This window comes from Falco biarmicus, chromosome 7 (genome assembly GCF_023638135.1).
Source record: "Falco biarmicus isolate bFalBia1 chromosome 7, bFalBia1.pri, whole genome shotgun sequence".
Classification (NCBI taxonomy): Eukaryota; Metazoa; Chordata; class Aves; order Falconiformes; family Falconidae; genus Falco; species Falco biarmicus.
The window spans coordinates 35,468,796-35,496,769 of record NC_079294.1 but is presented as its reverse complement, the minus strand read 5'-3'; the positions used below and the strand labels follow the sequence as shown (position 1 = coordinate 35,496,769).

Sequence of the window (27,974 nt, the reverse complement as noted above, 5' to 3'; positions counted from 1 at the left end):
GTTCAGTTTGTCTTGAACTTAAAAGCAGGACCTACTGCTACTGGCAGGCCAGAAATACACACAGCTAGAAAAGCCTATAGTCGGCTCTAACTTTTAGAAGTGGTCTGAGTCCAAAAGATACACAGCTAGATTTAGTTTCCTTCCATTTTGACAGCAGGAGAACCAGATACGGTAATAGGAAATGTTAAGATCAAACGAGCAGTAGAACAGGCATGGGGTAAATAAGCACTTCAAATCTTTTGCCAGCTTTAAAACCACTGGCCACATTTCCCCCACCCCTGGGAGTCGAGCCTCCCCTTACCTGAATTTGCTGGCAAACTGGTGGTACGATGAAGGGATCCGTCAGTAGTAGGCTGGCAATGGTGGTCTCCAAGTCAATTTGGTTGCTATTCTCAAAGGCTGGAATTTCTTCACTGAAAATCCGTAAGGAAAACTCTGGAAATCAACTAAGCATGTTTGAAGAACAAGATGTGCCAATTACACTTTAAAAGCTTAAATAACTTACAGAAGCTGCTCAATGCAAGCATTTATTCGTACCCAATTAACTAGTTACAAAGCAAGATCTTTCATGCTAGTAAGTGTTGCTACTTACACTCAGGAGTGTATCGAATGCTACTGATTTGAGACCTAGATGAAGATTTTTCAGATCTCTGTTATCAGACGCAATGTAACTAGGGGCAATACAAGCTCCAGTTCCCAGTTAATGCTCAAATCATAAATAATTTAGTCTCAAAGGTATGTTCAGGGGTGAAGTACTGACACCATCAATGAATCTCTTTACCTTGCAATTCAATAAAATGGGTACCACTTTATGACACAGGAAAGCAAACTTCTGCGCAAGCCTAACACCATCATATTTAAACACCAGTTTAAGACGACAAAAAAAAAAATAATGTAAGGTCAATTAGAACTAGACTGAACTGATTTTATTTCCTTCCAAAAAGAATAGACACTAATTTAACTGTATACAGAATTTAATTTAACTATACAAGTTTCAGTATATTGTCCTGTTCAAGAACTGCTTATATAAAAAAAAATACTGCCAAAATTCTAATGCATACTTTACAATTAAATGCCCCATCTTTCCTTCTGCCCCTAATAACCTCAGACTAGAGCTGCAGTGTTCAGATTAACTTATGTACAGAAGAAAATACCCTTCTTCTTAAGTGTATTTTTATTACCAATGTTGTTTCCACTACCACCAAAACTGGACTCAAAAGTAAGTTTTATGGTATTAGCAATGAAAAATTTGATGAACCTTGTAAGAACAAGATTCAGAAAAAGACTGACAACAGTTTTTGCTATATTAAAAATGTCACATCCCTCCAAAAATAATACTTATGCATTTCTGTGCATATTCATGTATTTATTATCTGTAACATTTTACTATAGTATCCGCAAATTTCTTACTTTGAACACTTGAACAAATGAGTAGTAACTACTTTTAGTTAAGACCATCAAAACTCCATCAAGTTTTCTTAGAACTCTGAGTTGCTGTTTTGAAGTAAAAGGTGTCCAACAAGGTTCTAAAAATGTTCATCCTTATACTCAGTCAAACAAGATAGCCAAAAGAAAAAGACAGTTTTCTTTTTTTCTGGTATGACCACTCAAACCCTACTGTTGCCCCACTTCCTACTGTTACCGTATTTAAACCTCCAAGATTCCTTTACCTGACTAAACAGAAGTGCCCATTTGGTTATTTACTGTTTTACCTAGCTGCTGTCCAGGCACACTGAAAACTCTCCATTACACTGCCAAGTGTCCAAATACACCATTCCAGTTAATGGAAGTCTAGGTCAGCCAAAACCAGAATTACAGTCAGCAATTCCGTGTGGGTATACCACCCGACTTGGCATGATGTAATTTCATTACAAATCATTGTAATTGAATGCAAAGTACAGGAAACTTGAGTTTATTTAACTTCCAGTTTCTGGGAGGTCAAGAGGAACTAGGACTGCTCTGGACAACAAAAGAAAATAGACTGTGCTTACAGATAATTTTCTGCCATATTCTTTCTTTAGGACCACTGTTTTATTGTTGCCCTTTCTATTACACGGGGTGTACATATTATCAGGTGTTAATAAAAGGTCAGTGCCTGTACAATACATTCTACAACTGAGCACCACTTTCCGTAACTGAACAGGCGAAGAAATTACACTGAACATCAGCATCTGGCAGTATTTCTCCAAAAAAAGTGACTAAAATGGGTTTAAATTGATTAACACTATTAAATCACATCTAATATTTGATACTACATGATTTCATTACAGCTATACGATACAATTATACAAAATGTGTTAACATCAAAGAATACAACCAAAATTAAGATAGCAAACAAAACCTATATAACTTTTTTCTTTACAGGAAAATACTTTTGAAGTATGCATGTAACTGCCCATTCTTTTAAAGAAAATCTACCGCAAGCAAAGTTACCAACCTCCAGAAAATCACACATAGCATTACTACGCATATCCCCAAAAAGTGTACAATATGCACACTTGGAATACAAAATTAAAAAAATTGTAAGCAACAGGTGAGCTTCATATTTATAAGAATGTGAAAAGAAGTCCAATTTTAGCACTGTTGTATAAAGAATTGTCTTTTTTGATGCAAGTTCATGAAATGACCCCTCCGGTTGGGGCCACACTTTACAAAACACCGTGTTCTTGAAACGGGATTACAGAGCAAGGTAGAGCATCTTAGCAACGTCACCTTAAAGTTTTTTTTGTGGGTTTTTTGCTTTTTATTTACTACTTATCAAAACACGTCCTTTAGGTTTGTAGGGTTCTTTTTTTAAAATTCTTTCCTAGAAACAATATACAAAGGGGAGGCATATTTATTTCCAACTCATACTCCTGTAAGATGCTTTGAGTTCAAGAACTTTCTCCTCCAACTTTCACTGGTTGTTTTTGGCCTTAGCATGTGTTAAGATGTGAGATTTCAGGTTAGTTGATTGCGCAAACTTCTTATTGCAGCCATCAAATGGGCAAACATAGGGCCTGTCGCCAGTATGAATTCGCACATGTGTGCGTAAATTGAAGTCCAGTGAAAAACGCTTTCCACATCCTTCAAATGTACACTGTTGAAAGGAAAAGACATACTCCATTAGCTAACAAAACAGTACTCATTGACTAGAACGTTCTTTAAATCACTAGACTGTACAAACATGAACCTAGATGCTGAAGATTATTATAGGTGAAGCTGTGGGCATCATTTGTAAACTGCATTAAAAAAAGAGAATACATACTTCAGGTTGGTTGTTTTACCACAGTGGTATGTATGTTTTCAAAGAGGGAAACAACATCCAGCTTGCAAGTGATTGCTTTCACTAAAAACACCTTCTCTACACATGAAACAGTATTTTACTATGCTGTACTAGAAAGCAGAAACAATGTTTCACATCAGAATTTCCCCTTTGCAGTGATAATTTGCCAAGATTTGCCTCTTCTACCAGCTTTACACTTAAGATGGGCTTGGACTACAAAAGGGCAGCATGTTTAGCAATAAATACTTCTACTAAGCATACAGCAGATCCAGCACACACATCCAAGCAAGTGCCTGAGAAGCGCAAATCAAATTGCTGAAATAATTTATTTAAAAATAAATCTACAAAAGAATAACATATCTTAAATGTGTACTGGAGAACACAGATATGCTCAAGACTATGAATACCTGTAAAGATTTATAAGGAGCATCATAGAAAGTAGGCAGGGGACCTCTGTGGCAGAAGCTCACGTGACTTTATATGAATAGAAAGCGATTCAGTGACTACCATCATTTTGCTGAAAGCTGATTAATATCTGCTATGGAAAATTAGTATCATGAGTCAATTAGCAACCAGCCCCAAATCTCAGCTGTCCACAAGTGTGCTAAACTGAAAAGATGATGAGGAGAAAGAGACATGTTCCTCATTCAGTAGTAACTGCAGACTTCACTTTTAAAGTGGTTAACTTTACATCACACATTTTGGAAGGTATCTTCCCATGTATATACAATTCGCTAATTTCTAACAGAAGCCCATGGAAATAGTTAAATGACAGCCTAATTAGCTTAAGGGGACTTCCAGTTGTTAAAGTGATGATTCAGTACCTCATCCGATCTTAGAAAAAAACACAGCATCCCTGAAGTCAATTGGAAGCTAGGTTACAATTACAGTCTACAGATGTTCACCAAATCAATTGTGGCACTTAGGTCTGGAGGTTAACAATACCTGAAATGGTTTCTCTCCAGTATGAACTAGCTGATGTCGCTTTAGTTTCGAGCTCTCCACGAAAGCCTTGCCGCATTCTGCACATACGTGTACTCGAGGGCCATGAGTGTGCAGATGCTTCCTCATGGCAGAGTTGTCCCTGAACATCTTTGTGCAGCCCTTAAAAAGAACAGTGAAACTCAGTTAGTAGATAAGCTAGTTCTGATAAAGAGATGTTTTATCTGCTACAGTACAAGCATTTAAAATGCTTTTATATCCCGAATACTTTCTTAAAAGTTGGCCCTGAAAAGGAGACCCCTAATTACATTTATTTTAAAAAAGCACTACCAAGAAAACTAATCATTCAAAATGCTGACAAAAACCCCAAACCTAAAAAAAAAATCAAACAATCCCAAACAAAAAAACCCCAAACCCTCTCCTCAGTATTATGAGCTGTACGCAGTCAAATGAAAAACAGGACAGTCTCATGGAGAAGATGCAGCTCTGATAGAAGCAAATGAATAAACCGAACAAAAGCACTTACAGTTTCAGGGGGAGAGAAAAAACAAACAAAAGACAGAATGATAGCTCATGGATACCTATGTGATATTCTTCATTGTGCTATATTCTGAGTACTACAGTACTGCAACATATGACATAGACTCTAATATACCACAGATTATTCTCTAGTACCACCAATCTGTGTGTGCACCACTCCATTTCCCAACACTCTGTCCTCTTCCTTCTCTGTCCTCCTCATTCCTGAGGAGAAACGGAGCAAGAGTGTTTCCAGCATTGTAACAGCTTACAGAAACTACCTCGTCCAAACTGGCAGCAGCAAGTTGATCACTACCACCTTGAGATACAGATTGCCCCTCTTTCTACAGCTTAAACCTACAAAATGATATTGGGCAACTTCAGGTGGGAGAATCTCCAAGTTACTGCCAACTCAACCTAAAACCAAAAGATACTTGTATTAACTCAGGTAGAGCATCAGAAGATGATGATTCCAGAGCACACTTAAGCCAGCAGTGACCTGGGCCTCTCTTTACCTAATCTTTCTAAACCTTTTTTCACCTTTTAGTGACAATCAAGAGACATCTATCGTGTTCTAGAAATGTCTTCCTCAAGGTTCCAAATCCCTCATAAAATCCTAGTAACAACTGTAAATTCTACCCGTACTCCAAGTGATGCTGTTTCAACCTACATAATACTAGTCTACCAACATCACTGTGTTAGGGGGCATAAAATTTGACAACAGAATCTAAAGGAACATTAAATTGCTAATCTTAAATTCTGCAGGCTTCCTCTTCAGAAATCATTTTTTTCAGAACTATTAATCACATTTAAATACGCCTTATTCCTTAAAAAAAAAAAAAAAGATAGAAATACCGCTTTCAGGAAAAGCTCTCTCTCAGGCACTAGAATGTCTTTGTCTAATTTAAGAAGTAGTGTGCCACCCTTCACTGCACATAACAGAACTGCGTGGGGCAAAGCAGCACCAAAATAACATACTATCCAGTTTTTTTGCATTTATTTCAAAGTCCCTGCTTACCCAAGAGGAGCAGCTACATCTTCTACAGTATTTTTCTTTTTTAAACTGCAGTCATAAATGCACAAAGCCTAGAAACACTAGTAGAGAGAAAGTGGAAGGAGAGAACATTCTTTTTACTCTCCTGTTCAGATGAAATTGAGGCTATGAAAAAGTAAATGAAAGAAATGAAGGCAGCATTCCTCGGCACTGTAAGGAGTAACTGTTCCTGTATCTCCACACACTATACCACAATAAAAACATGACACTTGTAGAATGTGAAGAATTTGAAATCAATATAAGCACAAAGAAGGATCCAGCAAATTCCTTAAGACTATGGCTATCAGAAAGAAGCCTTGTATTCATGCTCTCTAATGTGTACCATTAGCTATCTGCCCTGATTATTTGCTTAGGCTCATACTTATCTAGACCAGAAGTCAGCAAGATTGTATTTGTCTTTTTTTCATTACAGATTAAGTCAGCTCTACAAAAGCTGGACAATGCAGTAAAGCTAGATGCTACCAGTCTAGGTGACTGGCAACATTTATTCAAGACAGAGGCTTCCCCGCTACCAGTGGGTCAGAATTGTATCTCCAAGATGCCTCCCTCTCTCTTTCAAGGTGATGCACCTTCCAGCTCTGTGGAATGTAATTCAAAGTCTTCCAATAATGCTGACCTTGGCATCTGCACCACAAATTGCTGATTCCTGATCTAGACTCCAAATCTGTCATAGTTTCCAAGCAGAGGATATATAGATCTTAGGAACGTACTTTGAACAGCTTTCAGAATATTCTTTCAAGTATGTATTCTTGGGTGGCAGGAAATCACAACAGTAAAACCAGCATGTTAGGGACTGTGCATCATGGTTACCAGAAGATTAGGGATGCACTAACCTTAAGACAAGGAATGGGAATAATATATTATTCAGTGAAAGGTTTTTAAGGAAGCCTCTAAAGAATAACTACTAAAATACAGTTAACTGAGTGTAGTCTATTAACAGTAAGATACTTTAGTTATTCATTCTCAAAAGAAAACAGCAATACAAAATACTTGTCTACAAATTACTACCTACTCAGAAGCTGAGCACTTCACTTACTTTGTGAGGACAAGCTATCGTTCGTGGAGCATCATCTTCTTTAATTTTTCTTGGTTTCATTCTTAAAGAGAAAAAAAATTAGTAGACAAACATTAGCAGATAGCTTTTCTCCTGTAACTGCCTTCGTAATGCATACATTTATTTCATAGTATTACGTGCATCAGTAGTACTTAGCTTAATATTTTCAAAACTTTCACAATATTAACTGTATCATTTGGCATTGGGAAGTTCAGCTTTTCCAGAAGGACCTCTCAAATACAGAATAAGACATTTAATATTACCTTCCTAAGTCCTTTGAATATGTGGACATAGAGTTGGGTTTTTTTTCCTGACATACTTATTGTCATTAGGAGGGTTTGCTTGAACACTCCTTTTTTTATTGTGCCAGTACCCATGTGGCCTATTTATTTTCACCTCCTCTCCATCCCTGAACCAAAACATGAAGGACAGAGTAGCTTCAATCATTCTTCAGTATTTTCACTACACAAAACTTCAGAAGAAAGCTCCACAGAAGCAGGGAAGGCAGGCAAGTTGTGGAATCTACTCAGACAATGTAGATGTGTTATAACCACAGAAACTGCAATTAATTCTTACTCTGAGCTACTGTACACATGAATTCCACTCATGGCAACTGACAAGCAATCGTCTATTTACTCTTGGTCACTAGCACAGATCTTCAGCACTACTTTGTAAGGTGCCATTAGCCTCCACTGACAACATATTGAGGCCAGCAAACTATTGTTTGCATGTTAGGTGTTTCAAATACACTAAGACTCCCTGTAGGAAACAATGTTAATAACAGTCCTGCCTCAACAACCACCTGTCTGAATGCGAAGAGTCAGCTGTGCAGACACTACTCCAGGGAAGTGAAGTGCACTTTAATCCATCTTTTTTTCTTAAACCTGTAGTGATGTCTTCTAAAAAAATGGCTTATCTTCACCTTATGGTGGAGGTAGGTAGATGCAAATAAATGCATCTCATACAGCTGGAGATTCACTTAGGTAAGTAATGAATTCCTGAATGACTTTACCTGGCAATACAGCACTGAGATAGTTGTGCATGACAAGGTAGCTACATATCATCTGTAAATTAAACGAAAGGTTTTCTGGTGTACTCTCTAGTCTCAGTTAAACAGAGGTGAGTGGCTTGAATTTAACAGAAGAATCAGATTTATCAGAACCACTGTTCTTAACATTATGAAGGAGAGCGTGTCTGTTGTTATCCAAGGCAGTTTTAATCTCCATGAGTTCAGTTCCTGGAAACTGATATGGAAGAACAGGGCTGGGAGACAAGATTTTCCATTAGCGCATACCTGCATTTTTAATAATTGATCTCAGACCAGCTAAACAGCAACTTCTAAATGTTCAAAGTAATTCCCAAGAGCTATAGGAAAAATAAGCTAAAATCCCTCCAATTTGACCACATAAACTTTTGTTTCTTTGCAAGCAGGGTCCAGTCATCTTTGGTACTGTCACATTCCTATGCATATGGCTGAAATATGCTGTTTCACCTGCCTCCTTCATGTGGACAGGTGAGTGGACAGCACTGGAAGGCCCTGTGAGGCTGAATTAAGGCAAGAGCAGTGAAAAACCTCCCTCAGAAGTCCTGAGAACTGTATCCAGGAAAACCTCCTTACGAACACCAGTGCAATCATATGCGATGGAGAAGTCTCCTGTGGCTCTGTGGGCTACCATTTGTCCCTCAATCTGACTCTTCTCAGTACTGCAGATGTAGCACAGTTCAAGTGATCAGTAACTGACTAAAGCACTTGACAGCCACTTCACAGACAAAATACTAAATCCCAAGGATTTAGAGGGTGTATTTGTTCTCTTCTCTAAGTGGACACTTAGGAAACTCCTGGCTTAGCATCTCTAGACTACACTGAATACATACAGTGCTAACCAAAGAGCGCTGCAGTCTCATGCAAGATTAAAAATGCAGATGTGACAAAAAGATGGAAGCTAAAGAGTATCATATCCAATATATATTGCCAGATACTAAAAGCTCCTAGAAGATGGGTGTGAGGTATTTGTATTGACAAAGCTCCTCTTGAACCATCACCAGTAGCGTATCTGAACATTTCAACAATTTAAGGCCAGAAACATCCTGAACACAGCAAACTATCTGTTCCTGTAGACCAGCCACTTTATTATCTTAATCTTACTGATAATCTTCCTTTTTCCAAGATTACAGAGCAACTCAGATGACCTTATTGATTAGATTTAATTTTATAATCCAATTAGAATACAGAACGATTATGCTGTTTTGTTTATGAGCCTCCTTCAGTAAAGTACCAAAAGCCAAACAAGTGACTGGGATTAAATGACTGACTATACTCTCCAGTGAGGTTCTAGACCGATAGGTACTAGCGGTAGTGAGGCTATAGGAAAACACACAGAAAGCTTTCTTACAGTACCCCTACAGAAAGCTTTCAACTACCTTTGCATGGATTCTCCTTATTAAGTCTCTAAGATTTTTACAAAAGGAAAAGGCATAGAAATGAGTGTGTTATGCCAAAGCGGACACAGAAGAATGCTTTGACAAGGGTGGAGGGAACATTGCGTGACAGTTTAACACCATTAGAGAACAAACAACCTTAGGGGACAAAACTGGTGCCAAAATCACCTCCTTTACTTCTAACTCTAACACCTTGTTAAATGTTGGCTGAGCCATTCACTCAGCCCCCAAAAACAAAGCAAAAAACTCCTAGGCCCAAGATCTGTGTTCATGACATCACAAGAATGAGTAAATCCACTATTGTTTTGAAGTCTTGAAAGACCACCTGTAAAGGGCGAGACTAGACAAAAAAGGAATCATTAACAAGGGATGTGATAAACGGCTTTAGTGGGCAGCACCTGCATTTTTCACACTGGGCTTAAGCTCCCACTGATCATGGTGTTAAATCCTATTTGTAACTCTTACGTCTTGCCTCCGGTACCAAGTCAATCTTTCAGAAACAAATGCTGCAACAGTGTCATTTGTAACAGGCTGCTGAAGTAAAGTGAGGGGGAAAACACCCTGGAAGCTTCTGCATCAGTGCAGTCAGCAAGCTTGAGGAATCAATTGCAGCTGAACTGGAAGGTCAGACATGGGGCAGACTGTGGAACTTCAACATATACCTTACATTTTTCAGTTCAGTGTCTGAGCAGGCACATAACATCATAAGAGTCCATTCTGGAATAAGCTGACTAATTTTCAAGCTTTGTTTCTAAAATGAAGAGTATCAGCCCAGCAGCATACTTCAACGTACAAACATTTAGTCCCTACTGACTACAAAATGGCAAGGTTTAGCTAATAAAGGGGCAGATCTTAAATCTTTTCATTTCTCCTGGAAATATGGTAAGTGGGCAACTTAAGCTTAAAATGTGGAAAAATACTGTGTATAAGCACAGGATTCCACAGGCAACCAAGCTATTCAACAAAACAGAAGCAGACACTTCAACAGGAAGAGGCAGCAAACAGTGTCCAGGTTGTATTTCAGTGCCACAGACAGCAAGAAGCTGCTGGGCCATTCATACACTTGGATTAAAAGGCAAGAGGGCACATATACCACAGGCACAACTATGACAGATCATTTTGTCAAAAATGTCACGTTGCCCACAAGGCTGTGGAATCATTATGGACAACCACTCAAAGAATTTAAAAGACATATTCAAATGTGTTAGAAAAAAAGACTTTGGTCTTACTTTAAAATTAACTTTCTGCAAAAGGACACCAGCCTAGAACCTGGGCTGTTGATCTTAATTACACTGTTGCAGGTAGCTCTTGCTAGCAGTTAGACTTTTGGCTCCCACCCAGTAGAGCATCTCTACCAGCTCCATCCAAGTTTTCTTAGCCTGAAACATTAATCAAAAACAGAACTCGAACACATACCACTATTTAAAACAACTACAGACACAACATTAATACCTGGGTGGGACTTTCGAAACAGCTGCCTTTGCAGAAAGTCAATTTACATGGCAAGACCAGAATTTTCATTTCTGCAGTGAGTTTATACAGGCCATACCTAGTAGCAGCAACTACAGACTAGCTAACTGTGAAAAACTAATGATTGTACCTTTTGGATCAAGGCACTTGGACACTGCAATTAAAGGCCAAGTCTATTAACTTGTACTGAGGAGGAGGGAGGGAATGGGGGACAGCAGAGAGCAGGAAGGTGTGCACCCCAATAGGTTCACAGAATGAGCTCCTGCATAAAGAAGACCGAGTGAAATCACAGGTTATTAAAGCACTCAGTTCCTCAAAGGAAGCAACTCTGTCACTGTGCAACATGAGAAAGTAACAGATAATATTTACCCAGCAGAACTGAAAGAACCATACCCTGACGGAACCGATCCCCACAGCAAACCTCTGTCAATTTCCACAACTGCCTTGTAGATAGAATCTATTTTAAAAGTTAGCCACAGAAACAGTATTAAGGCTAGGAATAAAGGAAATCCTTAAGTCAAAAAATAAGTAACAGTACAGAATTCTCCCCTTGTTCCATCATCTCCATTTTTTGCTTCTGGTAAAGTTATGTGTTCTCATATTCTTTCTTCTCCCTCCATACAGAAAACTAACCTAAAGATCATCACTCTCTCTCAGACAACTCCTTTGATAAATGTTAGAGGACCAACAGCAATATTCACCTGTGCCGATAACCCCATTCCTAAGAACAGCTAGAAGAGAAGAAAATTATTCTCTTAGCAGCAGTGTCACTGCCACTTCTGATCTGTTCCCTCATTCTACCATTCCCCTTGTACTGTCCTGCTGAGGCAGAAATAACATGACCGCCATGGCCCTATGCTGCTGCAAGAATTCATTTGTGCTGAAGAACTCCCGAAACTGGCTAGACTGGCTTTTGGATAAATAGACAAAAGAGGAGTGGCACAAGGTGTCCTAGGAATCTATCTATAACCAAAGAGCCCACAGCAGGTCTCTTACCCGCTTCGGTCACAGGCAGAAAAATGTCACAAAAAATTCTCTTTCACTCCAAGATTCTGGCAAAAATAATTACTACTATTGTTCCAGTTATGAAGAACATCATATGTGTAAACAAGGGAGAGTGACCTTTGCAGTGTAGCACAGAGCAAGAGATCCGCTCCACCCCACTCCCAGAACACTTTGGGTAAAGCAATTGTCAGTTTACTACCCTTTAAGCTTCTCTGTAACAAGAACAAAACCAATACAAAAGCGTACACCTTATTAAGAGGCCAAAGTCATAAATCTATGTGACCAGAATGCTTTGTCACTTTTAAGAAGGGTGTCCAGTTTCAAACTCTAAGGCAGTTTCCTCTCTTTTGTTTCCTATCAGTTTTGGAAAGCAGATCAAAATGAAGGGCAGTCCTCACAACAGCTCTCCTTCAGAAAAGGCACTAAGTAGAGCAGAAGATAAAGCCACGGAGAGTGAAGTTTTTACCACTATGACCCATTACTGTGCCTATTTCCCAGGTATAGCATATTCCACCGTTATTTCTTAGTTTTACCGATGTCTGTATTCTACTATCTTTTAGCCAGTTCAGTCATGTATCCATCTGGAGATTAAGAGGGAGGGAGAGGGCTATCATGAATATTATTTTCAGTGGTTTTGTTTGAGGGAATTTGCCATATGCACCAACTAGAAAAAAGTCTGTTACTTCCCCCAGCTTTTATTACCAAGCAGTTATGACTTCTTCACAGCTAACTACAGAAGTATTTGTAATCAATTTAGACTTGCATGAAACATTTTAATATTTCACTTTAAAGGATTTCCAGTGTCCCTGTCAGAAGTATCAGATGGGAACATGGTAATTTATTAGGTTTTATTTGTCTCTGAGCATATCATTCACAACTAGACTGAGATAAACTTGAACATCAGTTTTACATTCTGATATGACTGCCCAAGAGAAATGCACAATTTCTTTTCTTTTTTACTGCATTTTTAAAGCATACTAAAGAAAATTCAAGAGTACTACAACAGAATGAAATAATTCGTAAAAGGTGATAAGTTGCCCAACTGGGTATAATTTATGGTCATTCACTTCTGCATTACTGAACATGCCAATGCTCTGATACTGCTTGTTTATTCACAGTGTTTTAAGTAGTCCTAGAAAGTATAAATGCCTTTCCAGGAAAAACTGTAAGAATTCCAGTTAAAGGATCTGGATTCCTGCTACATGTCTCAACGACAAGTGCACCAAATAAAAAAAAACCAAAACAACAAACCACCACTGTGGTGTGGTGAAAGACAATTATATCACAAGAGACAGTATAACTGCTTGCTCTGCTGATGCCACCTAGCCACTGAGCAGCAGTGGTGTTCGTTGCGGATGCTGAATTGCTGGTTTTAATTTATTTTATTTTATTTTTTTCAAGGGCTGTAGAGCTACAGAGGACTCCAAGCATCAAGCCCACCCCTGCCTTACCTCTCGCTAACCAAATCACGATCAGAATTCCAGAACCTTGCATGAGAACTGTTACCACTATAATTCAAGCTCTGACCATTTAAACTTAACCTCAGATCTTCAGCACTTTGTTCCTAAGAATCAATGCATTCTTAATCAAAATAAGCTGCATGGTTATAAACAGTGAATTTAGCCTCATTATGAGTATTTAATTTCTACAAAAATACAGTGAGATTCTTCTAGTTAACTTAATGGAAACAGGAGAGCAACCCAAAATCAGTTGTTCTCAACTGCACACAACACAATTAGCATGCAATGTTACTAGCAAGTTCATACTTGCTTCTACGTGGACTGTGCACATTCCTTTTTTCAAGTCAAGAAAATACAAATTTGTTATCCAAAACCTTACTCACAGCATGCGAAGCTATGTAATAACTTTAAAAGTAAGTTTGAATTTCATGTGCTGCTCAGTTTTCAGAAAACAGCTACCGAGAATTTTAAAATTTGGAATTGTACAGCAACCAGCAATGCTTGAAATTTTCAGAGAACTTTACACGGAACAACATTCTTCTAGCATGTTCCGAGCATATTCCTAGAACCTCCAAACCCAATTCCAGTACATAAACCCAGGTTTTTTAATTCCAGTTTGCCATGCAAGGTCTCTAGTGATACTGCACACAGCAATCAACAAGACAACTGATCAATATAAAAATAGGTTTGTAGAGATCAGTGCTTGAATTCCTGTTATTACTAAAGGGGGTCCCTTCAACATGCTTCACTGCAAGAGAACCAAGACCTCAACAAATAATATGCAAATTCCGATACATCCATATTCTTCAGCCTCAGCTATATACAATCACTTACGATCTAACATGCAACTAACAAGTTTTCTTTTTCATTTTTGCCTCTTTAAAGCAAGAGTAAAAGCTTGGCAGTCATTGATTCTGACCAAGAAATTAAAAAAACCTTTCTTAAAACAGAAGATTCTTGAAGTTTTCAACGTATGTACAATTAAGCTATCAGAAAAATTCTTCACAGGTTGTGAGTAACTTGGGGATATTGCTAAAGGTGACGTCCCCCCAAGCTGCGTGCTTACTCTACCACCATGTATTTGTCTTATGACTGGAGTAGAATATAATATATTCTGTACAGTAGATAAAATAAGAGAAAAGAGATTGTACACATAACTATCTTTCCATCACCTGCTACAAATTCTAGTTCTAGAACTTCCTAGAACATTCTACCATGAATAAGAAAAAGTGGTAATTACTGCCAGCTGGCACTATTTTCTCAACAGAAAATGAACTAGAACCCAAAGATGCAGTACACTTCACAATATTAAGAAATAAGCAGATAGATCTGATAGAAGCAATCTGGTCTTTTCAAGAAGCCCAATCCTGGCAACCATTTCAAGTATTCAAACCAATCTGGTGAAAAATCTGCAGTATTTGCATGAAGAACACCCTATGGGAAACTATCTAAAATTCCTAACAAAAGATAGCTATTCAGTACTTAAATGTTTAACAGAACCAAAGGTTTCAGCATGTTTTAAAATAACTGAGAATATCATTCTATGCACATGATGAGAAATGTGTAACTAACATTTTATAATTAGAATGCTATGTACACTCAGGAGTACCACTTAAACATTTGCTTTCACAAAGAACCGTATTAACCTTTGAGCAGTTCTCAGAGGAAAACACAGTAATTTTGATCAACAATAATAAAACAAGGAACATCAGTATCAACAGCTAGAGCCACCCAACACTTTAGATAGTACCCTGTTTTTGTTCATGATGCATTTTTATGAATTTCCAGATAGCCAGATATTTTCCAGACAGCCTGAAGCAGGGATCAAGCCCTGCAAAGCTGTCTTACTAGAAGCCTTCAAATTCTATACTTCAATGGCTTTACTGAAAATAGTTGTGGGACCAGGCTGTGCCGGCAATCCTCTGGCAGAAACACACTGAACGGTAACAGAAAAAGTCTGTAAAAAGCCACAAAATCAGAAATGGAAACAAAAGCAGATGCATACTCTGGAAACCAAGATCCACCTAACCAAGAAGCCAGACCATAACTTGTCTCAACAGTACCCGCCATCTAGTAACCTACTGAATAACTTTGTGGTACTCTCCCTACCTGCTCCCCTCACCCCCAATAAAAAAAAGAAAAAAGAGTACACTGTACTAGCTGACCCTGAAAGTAAGAGTAAAAACATCTGACCATCCACCTGCTGTTAGAATTGTCACCAGAGCCCTGAAGAATTATCAGCTGGTAACAAAATGAAAATGAGCGCAGCACACAAAGAACTGGACCAAGTAAATGCTGCAAGGCAACTGTAACGTCCCAGCTTGCAGGTGCCGAGGCAGACCTCTCTGGTGACCTCACGGTTGCCCTCTGGTGGCCACCGGCTGCCCCGAGCACTCGGTACCAGAGCCACAGGCTCTACCGAGGGAGGGAGGGACACAGGACACTTTCAATACTCCCCCGCAGAAAAGAGCTTCCGTCACTTCATCTCTATTTGAAAGTAAAAGTCACCTTGTAACTCAGATCAACGTACTGGTATCTAAACGAGTGACAATTCTGATTCACTAGAGGAAAATCCAAGCCATATAGTTACCAATTGTGAAACTGCAATTATCAGTGGCACTTCAAAGTGCAAGATATGACACCATTATGAGGAAGTTCAAGATCTAGAGCTTAAGTAGTAAGAAGCAGGTGAAAAAGAACAGTAAGTGGGGCTCTGCAAACTAAATATTACAGTCTGGCTTTCTTGTACTGAACAACCTAAATGCAACATTTCACTTATCAGATCCTCTGGTGCTGAAGAATCTAAGGCCACTCACATGAAAGATACAGTAGTCACGTCAAAGATGTGGTCTACCAATTTATTTAGGTCCTGTCTTAACAGGAACTGAAGATGAGAAGTCATTGAAGAAGTCACTGTTGAATGTAAAATCCAGTGACTGTGCCACAGTATCAGCTACTCTGTTCTAAATCAAGACCCTTGTTTTAGAAGATGATTAAATGGAACAATAAGCCATACTACATCCACCATTTATTTTGCCTAATAGTTTTTATAATTAAACCAGTGAAAAGAAAGCCATTTTAATTTAAAGATCCTTTCTTCCTACTTACCTAGCAAATTCAGCCAGTTGTTTGGGGTCTGAGAGGTCAATGCCAGGTATTCCACCAGGAGGAAGTTTCTTCCCTGTCATGTACTCCGAGTAATCTGGAGGAGAATTCTCTCCAATGATCTGCTCTTCCACCACTGTTTCATGGTCAATATCTTTTTTATCATCTGAAATACACAAAATACTGAATTCAATACATACTAAAGATCAAAACAGCATATAAGTTATTAGGCTGCATCTCAGTACAAATTCACTATTGCTGCACACTTCAAAAAATACACTGCCCTTCCAGATTTCCATGCCAATTGTAAAGGGCAAAGACATCCATACAGTTACAGCAAGAAGAACACAGAAAGAACACCAGGTGGGGAAAAAAAAGCAGAAATTGCATATCTACTTAAACACAAACAAATAAGAAAATAATTAGAACGATCCTATGAATGTTGGCTGCATTTGAAAGATAATGCACTTTTCCTGAAACAATGCCCAAATATTTAATTCCTTAATCTCTTCAAGACTAACCTCCACCATACCCACTCTGGATCTCTCTCAACAGCAGTCAGTAACAAAGCAAGCCTATCGACGGAGGGGCAGATACTTCATCTAAGATGTCAGGGCTACTGATCTCTACTTCAGAATCTCCAAACTCCCTTGACTTCCAACAGAAGTGCCACAGAGGGACAAGAAATTCCAAAATAACTGCTAATGGGCTTCACTAACCGCCCATAAAATAAAGGTTTCTCAACACTTGCAGAGAGGTCTGAAAGAAAGCAAAAAAACTAAATAGCATGTCTCCCTCCCAAGAGGGCTTCTTCCTTCTGTGGCAGAGGCCAGCCTAAGCTCTTTCCCGCTCTATGTAAGCAGCAGACAGGGACCATTCAGAGCTTTGACCTCTAGCTAAGATACTGCTATTTCACCTGCTCTAGAGCACCTCCCATGGATTTGTCCCCAAGGACTGCAGTGAAATCAGGTGGAAGATCTGCTGCTGTCTACTCACATTCAGACCTTAGAATATGCCAAGACACAATGTTTCCTCTCTCCTCTTGCTAGAAGCAGAAACCAGAGAGACACAAAGACAACAGAAGATGGAAACATTCACTTATGTTCCCCATTGCAGTGCTCACACCAGCAGGAAGACTGGCGCAGCACCTATCCTGTTTTCCACTCCCGAATACGCCTAGGACAACAGATGGATGTATGTATATGCAGTTGTAACCACTCAGTTAAATGTTAATAAACTTGCCTGACGCTACTTCTACTCTGCGTATGGGTAGCAGATTCCGCAAATCACTTTATACACAAGAAGCTCTACAAAAATAACAGGAAGTTTTATTTTACAGGTAGTGTTTAAGGAATGAAAATACAGGGTGGTAGGACAGAAATAGTATTTCCCCAATTCCACAGTTTAAAAAAAGAAAAAGAAAAGATAGGAAAACAGAAGGTGGAAAACAAATGAGGCAACATTTTTCTTTTTTTTTCCCTAAACAGAAACACAGGAAATAACATTATTCATGCCTCAGTAACTTACATTAGGAAAGACAAGACAAGACATACACAAATAAATATACAAAGGACAAATTTCTATTCAATTTGTAATGCCTGCTTTTAATGTTTGCCACTGGGCTATTTCTAGAAATGTTACTGCTAGTTTGGGGTTTAATCTGATCTACCAGATCAAATAGCAGTTCATGTATATGTTCCATGGGGAAAGAGGAAAATAGACTCCCAACACTGCGAAGACAGAAGTGTTAATAAGAAAATACTACCTGCACCATTAAACTGGAAATAAACTATGAAACTGACTATTTGGACTATTTTTCTTATTCTAATCTACTTTTCCACTCACCACCTCACCTTTCAGTCTTCATCAGTGCTTTAAAGAAAGCAACTGAATTTATCTTAAGCAAGAATTATATGGTAAATTTTACAACATCTGCAGGAGTTACAAAGTCAAGCCAATAAACCTTCAATTTGGCAACAATTTGTTGTTCAAAGGGAAGCTTGAGAAAAGTTATTTAGCAATGCCTACACAGGCAGAAAAGACATTATGAGGCTCAGAAAAGCTGTGGAAAAAAAATTTCTGGAATTTTTTCTGGAAAGCTAAACGCAACACCTTCTCCATGCTGTAGGCTAGGAGATCAGCCGACTTCAATGTAGCCATTTCAACAGCTACCCAGAACTTAGTTTATGGCATTCATTACAGAAAAGAGTTCTCATTTCCTGCCTCAAATCAGATGTATGAGTCAACAGGGAAATTCTGTATACATTCCTTAAGATCTTCTTTCCTTCCCTAGTGTAAAGGCTCGCTATTCCACAATGCTTTCTTGCTATTTGAGGGCAAAACTGAAAGAACATCAGCCCTCAGTGCCTCCACTTCCCCAAAGCCTGCCAACAGAAATCAATTCCACACCTATTCAATTCCACAGATTATTGGAGTAAAATATGAAAAATTGAACATATTGCTTCGATACAGTAGAAAATACGAGAAAGTATCACTTAATATATTGACAGTGAAAATATAAAACAATCAAAATGTCCTGTACCAAAAAACTGTACATCTACAGCAGCACATACTTGCAGTTTTAAAAGCTAATTAAAACCAAAAATCAACACACAAAAAAGTTACCTTAAAGTGTTATGTCAGACTAACATCCTTCAAGACAGAAGACCTGGTTCACACCAAAAGTAACAGCAGATTTCAGTAGCTTTTCAGTATTCAGACCATCCTAGCTGCAGTCTATCCTATGACATTATCAACTCATTGGGAAAACAAAACACACCAAAACCCCCACACACTTCTTTGGAAGAACTTTACCAATGTCCTCTATGCACATATTTATCACAGGTTTGTTTCTGATCTCCTACCGACAACCTATCAACTAGGCAGCTCAAAGTTTGGAGGGTAAAGTCCAGGCAAACTTTCATTCAGGCTGACAAGTTAACCAATATTCTCATTGCAGAGAAGGTATGTTAGAAATCACTTCCCCCTCTTCCTCTCTTGAAACATCAGAGAATCAAACATACTGCACCCAAAGCAACGCAAAACACAGAGACACAACCCTGAAATTCTAGCGACACCTCTGCAGAAGTGCAGTACGAATAAGGCATAGTAACTCCATGCAGTTTATGCCCATGACAAACTGATCTGGTTGCCACCCATGCAAGCTAAATAGGGACAGAGTGATGAAGCCAGTCAGGAAAAGGAAGTAACTGCTGTATACCATCTGATCTGCTTCATTTTGACTCTTAAAACCACTTGAGAGTACAGCAGACTCAAATATATGGCATTCTGCTTTAGTGTCTATTTAGCACTATTCTTACAGATCTAATGCAGCTTTTTGTGAGGAACTTAGAACATTATTTTAGTCCCATCTTCTAAAAGATAGTGAAGATCTGAATGCATGTCAATTAGTTAATCACTTTATCTTCACAAAAGCATGCACTATTAGTCACTGCAATAGCTATGTCCAATATTCACTTATCTTATAAAGTTGTAAGAAACAGACTTCTTAGTGACACCACTAGTACGTCCCAAGAACCTTCTATGCCCAATTACATTTAGACAGACACTTTTTTAGATACTCTGAATTGGGTTGTTCTATGTACCTTCTTAGGACATATCCAAACAAAACTTCACATTCAACGTCCTTCCATCTGCACTTGCTCTCATGTCCTATATGCATCTTGAACTGGATTCACTTCTGCACTTCAAAGCAAGTATGTTGAACATTTTTTTACTAAGATCAGTGAAAGTTCAGCATTTTATCCAGTCATTATCTTTTGACTACTACTTAAATTTCTACTGGTGAAATAACCTGACATTTTCAGAGTGCCAAAGCCCAAGAAGTATCAACTGAAGTAGGAAGAAGCCAGATACTGGGATAAAACTAGTAACAGCAGATTCCATGTAACAGATTCTACCATGCTTTGTCATTGATCTTTCTCAAGACTTTATTGATTACCTTTTGCTCTTATTACCATGCTCCACCTCCTGCAGCCCTTCTATTGCACAAAAAAAATCCATCCATCTCAGAATCCCGTTATTTCATGCATGTCTAGAACAGTAGCTAGCTCCAGCTAACAACTCTGAACTCCCCAGCTTTATAAGATGACCCCCTTAACTCTCAGCCCAGGAAGTCCTGCTCATATCGCTGCCTCAGTTATTCTTGATTTTAGCCATCATACTCCATTTCTAAATCCCCAATTCCCTAGGCCATCCCCCTCTCCTATTATAGAGTGGGAAGAACACATTTTTATTCAATCAGTTTTCCCCTGTGGAAAATGAGGAGAGCAAAAGGGAACTCAGAAGGTACACTTGGTAGCAAAGCACTGAGACCTAATCCTATAGCTTCCTCACTGAGGTACCAAGTTAAAAGACACTCTTGTTACCAACTAAAAGGATGAACAACATTTAAGTTTAAATTCTCTTTTTATGACCACATGGTTAAACAAATTTGTTTTCAGCAACAGCAGAATTGCAATTACATGGTGAAGGATGTATTCGGCAACTGTGCATTACCAAGGCACTGTGGTTAACAGCTTGGTTATTGCTACCACTACCACTTTGCAGTCTCCTCAGTTGAATTAGTTAATTGGCCATGTTTGGAAGCAAAGAACCATAATTAGCTTGTTAAATAATATAGTTAGTTAGCAGACACTTCAGAATCTTAAAATTCCATTTTGCACAGTATGTCATTTTTTAACCTAATTGGCTGCTAGGTTACTTTCCCTCTGATGTGCCTTGCACACAGATGGAGAACAGGTTCTTCCTTTTCCCATGTCATCCGTCTCTAATTTCACACCACTGAGATATGAACTGACAAAAACAGTGCACATATCAACAGTCATCATCTGACTTCCAATATTCCTGAGACACTGTGGCAAAGCACTATGACCTTCTGAATCAGCAGCACACAAGTGATATGGACCTCTCACGGAAGGATCCAACAGCAAGTTAAGACTGTTCTAATTTGAAGGTGGGCTAAAAGGCAACTTAATTAAAATAGTTTAAGCGATGAACCACATTCATGTATTTCACTTGCAAAACTGAAAAAAAAAATAAATGTTTAAAACAGCTGCTGGAAAAATACCTACCTTATCCCCTAAGGTTGCCCTGACATTTTTGCCAGTGAGACTCAATGCTTATGGATACCAAAAGCCTACACCACTATCACAATCAAGAGTGAGAAACAGAATGTCATCTTAACATTTTAAAGGAATGAGACAATCACTCTCTCCTCCATTATGAAAAATTTCCATGTAAGCAGCTTATTACCTATCTGTCATTGCAAAGACGTCGCCACAGCCATCCTTGATATAGGCCCACAACTGAACTATATGACACATTTATCATCTATACTATGTAAGACAACTGGTCAGACAGTAGATGATTATTTTTCTCACCCATGCAATCTGATAAAAGTCAAATGAAAACCTTTTTAAGACATTAAAAGTTTTTTTCAGAGGTTCTGAAGAACCTTCTAGAAGCTCAATATGAACTCCCCAAGTTTTCAAATACAGGTCCACAGCACAAGCTTCCTGGATTATCAATAATCATTTCCAAACCATATGCTTATCTTCTTCATCTTTATCTTTCCTGTCTAGGAGTAAGATACTTGAGCAGTTTAACATCTGTGGGCAATGTTTGGTTGTGCTATTTGAGCCCTAAGCTTGCAGACTATCTATGCTAACAATAATAGTTTAAGCCAACACCTATTTCAGGTTTGAAAGCTTGACAAAGTCAAGTCATTACCTAGAAGCAGATGTAGCCTGCTACATTTCCCCCCTCAAAATTAAGTCCCAGCTGCTTGAAATTCCAGCATTTGGTGGAGACAGCATTTCGGCACCAACTTTCCAAATGCTCCGGCATACAAGAACCAGTTTTGCAAGCACAATCCAACAAAGTGATTTCTAGCGGTCCTTCCCTCCCCCCCACCCCTATTGTACCCAACCTGGAGACAGTCACTAGAAAGGATGATTCAAATTGAATCTAGCAAAGGCACAAATAAATGCCACTCCATAAAAACAATTTTCCTACTACAAATCAGGGTGTCTCATTTGGAGAGCCCCATTAACTATATACAATTTTCTAAATCCGTTACAGGATACCCCAATAAAAATAAGGAAGATAAGTATTAGACAGCATAGAGGAAACACACCACAGGTACATGATTAAAGTATCCACTGAATATACCTCTTCAACCCTTTCAGAAAATAGAACATCTTTGTTCAGTTCCTATTTTCGCATGCGAAGACAGACAATTCCATTCTGAAGATCTGGAAAGCTAATCTGAACTAGAACAAAGCAGTCCTGTTTCAAACTAAACACTTTAATTAAAGTAATCATGGGTCACAAGTTTGATATCACCATAGATACCAAGGTGATAAGAGAAGGTATGGTAAGTCTAAACCGTTGCCAACAACAGTACTGCAACTTCCAAGTAACCACGTAAGAAGACAAGTATCAAGTAGCTCCCTTTAATCACAGCACTATATATTTCAGAAATTATTTCTACAAATTTCAAGAGGTGCTGCTAGACATGTTATACTTATTTACAAACAAAGATTTATGATTGATTAAATTTGGTACCACCCATGTACAAGCTAATATAGTAGCACTAGAAAACACTAACAAGGAATTAATTCACATTGTCTTCCCACACTGTGGTAAGCAAAGTGCCCTTGTTTCCAAGTCAAATACCCATGCACAGCAATATAGGAGTCATTGTTTTATCCTGATGCATGGCCTTATTTACTATTTGTCTTTTGATAAACTTTTTGCTAAGCATTTAAATCAAACAGTCAATTACATCAGTGTGCAAGCAAGTCTTTAATTATGTCAAAATATAGAGGCAAAGCTCCTACCTTTGTTCAAAATAAAGTATGCCCAATTCTGCAGGGAAACTTTAGTATGACTACCCTTTCGCAAGCCAGTGGTTTGCTCTGGGTTTGGGTTTTCTTTTCCCCTGGTTTTGCTTCTTTTGGAATTTTTCTGGCAACCATTCTCCCCTCTAAAATATCAGCAAACAGACAATGAAGCCCCAGCATTTGAACACTTTTGTAACATTTAATAAGCTGTGTAAGAGGCATAAAAGCCCATCCAATACACTCAGTAGAACTTCACAACACTCTTAATGTAGTAGGTTTTTATCAAAAGCTGGCTGAAGCTGGGGGGTGTGCATGTGTGGGCGTGTGCACGCATGCACACAGGAAGGGGTGGACAAACAACACTTTTGCCTATGTATTTTGTGATTTTGCTTTGCGGGGGGGGTTTTGGCATTAGAAGCCAAGTCAGAACAGGTATACTGCATCCTTCTGCATCATGGATATAATTGAGTTGACTACAGCAATGGAATTCAATCTCCAGCAAATTACAAGTGGATATCATTCCCACTGAGCTTGCATGGTCATGCTCATAAAGAACAAAACCACTGAAATCAATACGGCTACCCTGATGTAAAAGTTGTGTACGCAGCAAGAGAATCAAGTATATTGATTATACGCATGCTTCAGGCAAGTAATAATCAGGATGCAGAAGCTCTAAGGAAGCATCCTGTCAGGCACTCTGAATTCCAGAGTGCAAATGCATGCTAGAAATTGTCAATTGATCTCAGTGAGGTCTTGTATCCTGCCAGCTCATGAGTCATGCATCGACTTGCATTCAGCTATTTTAGGTAGCTTCCACAAACCATAAGACTGTATTAGTTTCTGTTACCTTTTTTCTTTCTTGGACGGTCAATTCTAAGAAAATAAACCCTAGCAAGTGGATTTATCCAGCTTTCATACAATGCTACACAGAAGCATATAAAAAAGCATTCTACTAAACAGTATTTGGGAAACTCTTAAATGAAAGTTCTTTTCTGTTCATCAAGAAGCGGGGAACTTTGATCAGACTAACTGGGCTGTCAACCGAACATACTAGAAGTTCTCATATTCTCTGTCAAACTTGCTAAGGCATCACCTATATTTAAAAAGAGAGTAAAAGTCAGAATCAGCACGCTTTCTGTCTTTTCAGACAGGCGAATTCAGCCATCTAATACACTCTTTCTTCAACATTGGCCTAACTACTGCTGGTCACTCACAAACATCACGGAGAGCAAGCATTTCAGACTACATGAGAAGCTTGAGAGAGTTATCCCTATCCTACTAGACTCTTTAAAAATTCAAGAGGGCACAAAAATTATGATATGCAACACAGATTACCAACCTACTATTCAAAGACCACACACCAAATTAAATCTTACATGAACTGATACTATTTGACCTTTTTTCCCCCCCTCACGAAAACAGAACACTGATTACGGCGCCTAACTGCCAGCCATATATTTTTTTGTAAAAAAAAAAAAAAAAATTAAAATTTTAAACAAAGCCCTCAATGTGCCACAAGTAACACCTTTCTGCTGACCAGAAAGACTTCCCCCTCCCATATTTTAAAGGAAAGGATCAGAAAATCGTGGCAGATTAAATAAGCGGTCAGGGCAGGCACATGTCAGGTTTTTTGCAAGCCCCGCAATTCTGATCACCTTCACAAGATTTTATTCCCTTTAAGAGACACTCCCACAAAATCCCCAGCTCCTCAAAAAACATATCCAATCCCACGCAACACGGACTCCCTGCGCCTATTTAAAGCTCTAGACCCAGCCGAGGAAAACCCGAACGGCCTCCGAGCGCCAGCCAGCACCCGCTCCCTCCTGCCCGCGGCTCCCAGGGCCAGAGCCCTGCCTGCGGAGCCGCCGCTGCCGGCTGTCAGCCCCTGGCTCCCGGCAAGGCGATTGCTGCGGGGCCGCCGCAGCCCGCGGCCGTCCCCTGCGAGGCCGCCGAGAGGCGCGGGCAGCCCCCGCGGGGGCGAGGAGGTGCTTCCCCCCGGCCGGCACCGCTGCCTTCGGGCGGGGAGGCCCCACCCACACCCCGCCTGGCTACCGCAGCGGCCCGGTGCCGGGCGGCCCCCAGGCCCACCCCCGCCGGGCGAGCTGTGAAACGGTATTTCGGGGAGATGGCCGTGCCCGGGCCGGGGAGACCGGCGGGGCGGGCGGCTCTGGGGCGCGCGGTCCTCCCTCCCCCGCCAACATAACGGTCGCGGCCCGGAGCACACGCCTCATCCGGGGCCGCCGGCCGCGCTCGGCATTAAAATGCGGCCCAATGGGGCCGCGGGTGCGCGGCGGCGGCAGCGCAGGGCGGGCGGGTGAGGAGCGGCGGGCGGGAGAGGAGCGGCGGGCGGGGAGCCGGCAAGGCAGCGGCGGCCGGGGAGGGGAGGCGGGCCGGCGGCTGGCCGGGAAACGGCGGAGAAGGAGGACAGAGGGCGCGGGGGGCGGCGGCCGCGGGAGGGAAGGGCGAGGGGCAGGCGTGGAGCGAGCGGCGGGGAGCGGCGGCGGCAGCGGCGGGGCGGGGACGGGGGGGAGAGCGAGGAGGCTGGGTTCGCCCCGCACCCTGTGCCCGCCCGCACACCCCGCCTCCCCCTGCTGCAGAAACTACGCCATTGCGGCCTAGTCCTGGAGCCAGCGGCGCGCTGCCTCCCTCCCTCTCGCACCCCCCTCAGCCGGCGCCATCTTGGCGGCCGCCGCCATCTTTCCTTCCCCCCGCCGGAGCCGGGCAGGAGCAGCGGCGGCAGCAGCGCAGACCCCGCCATCTTTTCGGGGAGCCGCCATACTTGCCCTGGCGATGAACATGGCGGCGCCCATCACACACATCAAAACATGGCCTCCCTTCAAAACAAAACTGTCCGAGGCGAACCGAGCAGCCGTCGGCGGGGCCTGGGGCCCAGGGAGGGAGGGGTCCGGCGTGCACTTACCCGAGGCCCACATAGTGACCGAGAACTCCCCCTCCAGGGTCTTGATCTGCACCTGCTTCTGCTCCCATTTCCTGCCGCCGCCGCCCTCGGCCCCGCCGCCGCCTCCCCCGCTCAGGTAACTCTTCTTGCTGCTCTTCTTGCCGCTGCCGCCCTTCTTAACGCGGCCCCCTCCGCCGGCCGAGGAGGAGCCGCCACCTCCGCTTTTGCTGCCGGCGGCGGCCACAGTGACCAGGGTCTGCTCGATGTACTCGTCCTCCCCGGCGGGGGCCGGCACCGGGATGAGGATCTGGTCCTCGAAGCCGTCGTCGGCCCGCAGTCCGTCCGAGTCGTCTCCCCCCACCACCTCCTCGCGGGTCTGCACCAGGATCACCTCCTGGTGGTGGTGGTGCAGATGGAGCTGTCCCCCGCCGCCGCCGGCCGCGCCGCCGCCCGCCCCGCTAGGGTCCCCGTCCGAGACCAGCGGCTGCAGCGCTATCATGGGCTGGTGGTGGTGGTAGTGATGGGGCGGGTGGTGCGGGCCGCACTCCTCGCAGCACTCGTCCTCGTCCTCCTCCTCCTCGTCCTCCTCGCCGCCCACCACGGTGGTCTCGATGGTCTCCACCGGGATGGTCTCCACCTCGATCTCGTGCAGCTCCACGATCTCGGCCGGCATCTCCGAGCCGTCTGTGGCGATGTACAGGGTGTCTCCCGAGGCCATGGCGGGACGGCGGGGGGAGAGAGCTTCGCGGGCGGCGAGGGGGCTCCGGTCCGCTCCCCTCGGCGGATGGTGGGGCTCGGGCTCCTCTCGCTTCCCTTCCTTCTTCTCCTCCTCCCCCTTCCACACAAACACCAGCTCCTCGCAGCCAGCGAGAGGGAGGCAGCCAGCGAGAGGGAGGCAGCCAGCCGCCAAATCCCGGCTACGCTCCCTCGCGAGATTTCCGCTGCTGCCGCCGAGACGGACCCCAGCCCCGGGAGGCCGTTGCCGCCGGGACCCGCCCCCTCGCCGCCAAGCGGCCAATCGCACCGCCCGCCGCGCCCACGGCTCGCCCAGCCGAGCGAAGGAGCCTATGGGGGAGCGCCGTGCCGCAGCGGCCCGCCCCCGCTTACCGCCGCCGGCCTATCGAGGAGCGCTGCGAGCGCGGAGCGCACCTCCCGGCGTTTGGCGGCCAATCGGCCCGCGCCGCTGCCGCACCTCCCCTCTCGCCCCGCCCCGCGCGGAAGCACCGCCCCGCCCGTGCGGAGCGGCCCGCCTGGCGCTGCGGCCTGCCCTCGCCGCCGCTGGGGGTGGCCGGGCGCGCTGCCCCAGGCACCGGCAGGCGGCGCTGCGGCGGCCCGGCCGTTAACGGCCCGGGCGGGGCGCGGGCCGCGTCCCCACACGGGTGGCCACGGGGCGCCGCGCAGGCTTGTGACAGCGGGCGATCCCTGCGCGTGTGGCGGCCGAGCCGGGGCTCCGCGCCTGAAACACGGGCCGGGACCAGCGGCCGCGTCCCGGGCGATTGCCGGCCGGCCGGGTGAGCGCGCCCTGTGGGGACTGCCTGCCCGGCCGGCCGGGCACTCGGCCCTTCTCTGCGGCCGCAGGCAGCCGGCGGGACGCCGCTGCGGGCCGGCCCCCCGGGGAGCGCCGGGCTTGCCCTGCGCAGCCTCCCGGGGAGCCTGGAGGGGCTGTCGGTGGGGCCGGCTCGTTCGGACGTTGCGGTGGCACTGCTGTTGGTGCTTCGGAGCCGTTCCCTCCGCTCCTTTGTTTTTTCTTCTTCTGCGAGGGGATGTCACCAGTGCGCGTCGCACGGCGCTGCCCCGCGGGCTGCTGGCGCTGGGGTCCGCCGGGGCTGGCTCTGCCCGCCGCCGACAGCGGGAGCGCGGCCGCCGTACAGCCGGCAGCGGGGGCAGCGGCCGAGT

General features: G+C 42.6%; 1 protein-coding gene across 1 annotated transcript; it reads right to left on the bottom strand.

Moving 5' to 3' along the window:
* Positions 1-904: 904 nt before the first annotated feature.
* Positions 905-27,078, bottom strand: YY1 (YY1 transcription factor). The gene is made up of 5 exons (XM_056345756.1): positions 26,100-27,078; positions 16,317-16,479; positions 6,817-6,877; positions 4,211-4,369; positions 905-3,079 (listed from the first exon to the last, which is right to left on the bottom strand). Exons 1-5 carry the CDS (start codon positions 26,794-26,796, stop codon positions 2,897-2,899), a joined length of 1,263 nt encoding a protein of 420 aa, XP_056201731.1. The 5' UTR covers positions 26,797-27,078; the 3' UTR covers positions 905-2,896.
* Positions 27,079-27,974: the final 896 nt, after the last annotated feature.

Excerpts from the sequence above, each read along its gene's own strand:
- YY1 (XM_056345756.1), bottom strand. The coding sequence starts at position 26,796 with ATGGCCTCGGGAGACACCCTGTACATCGCCACAGACGGCTCGGAGATG. Across the intron at positions 16,480-26,099 it reads GGTCACTATGTGGGCCTCGG|ATGATAAAAAAGATATTGAC; the intron begins GTAAGTGCACGC and ends TGTGTATTTCAG. Across the intron at positions 6,878-16,316 it reads CAACTGGCTGAATTTGCTAG|AATGAAACCAAGAAAAATTA; the intron begins GTAAGTAGGAAG and ends TTTCTCTTTAAG.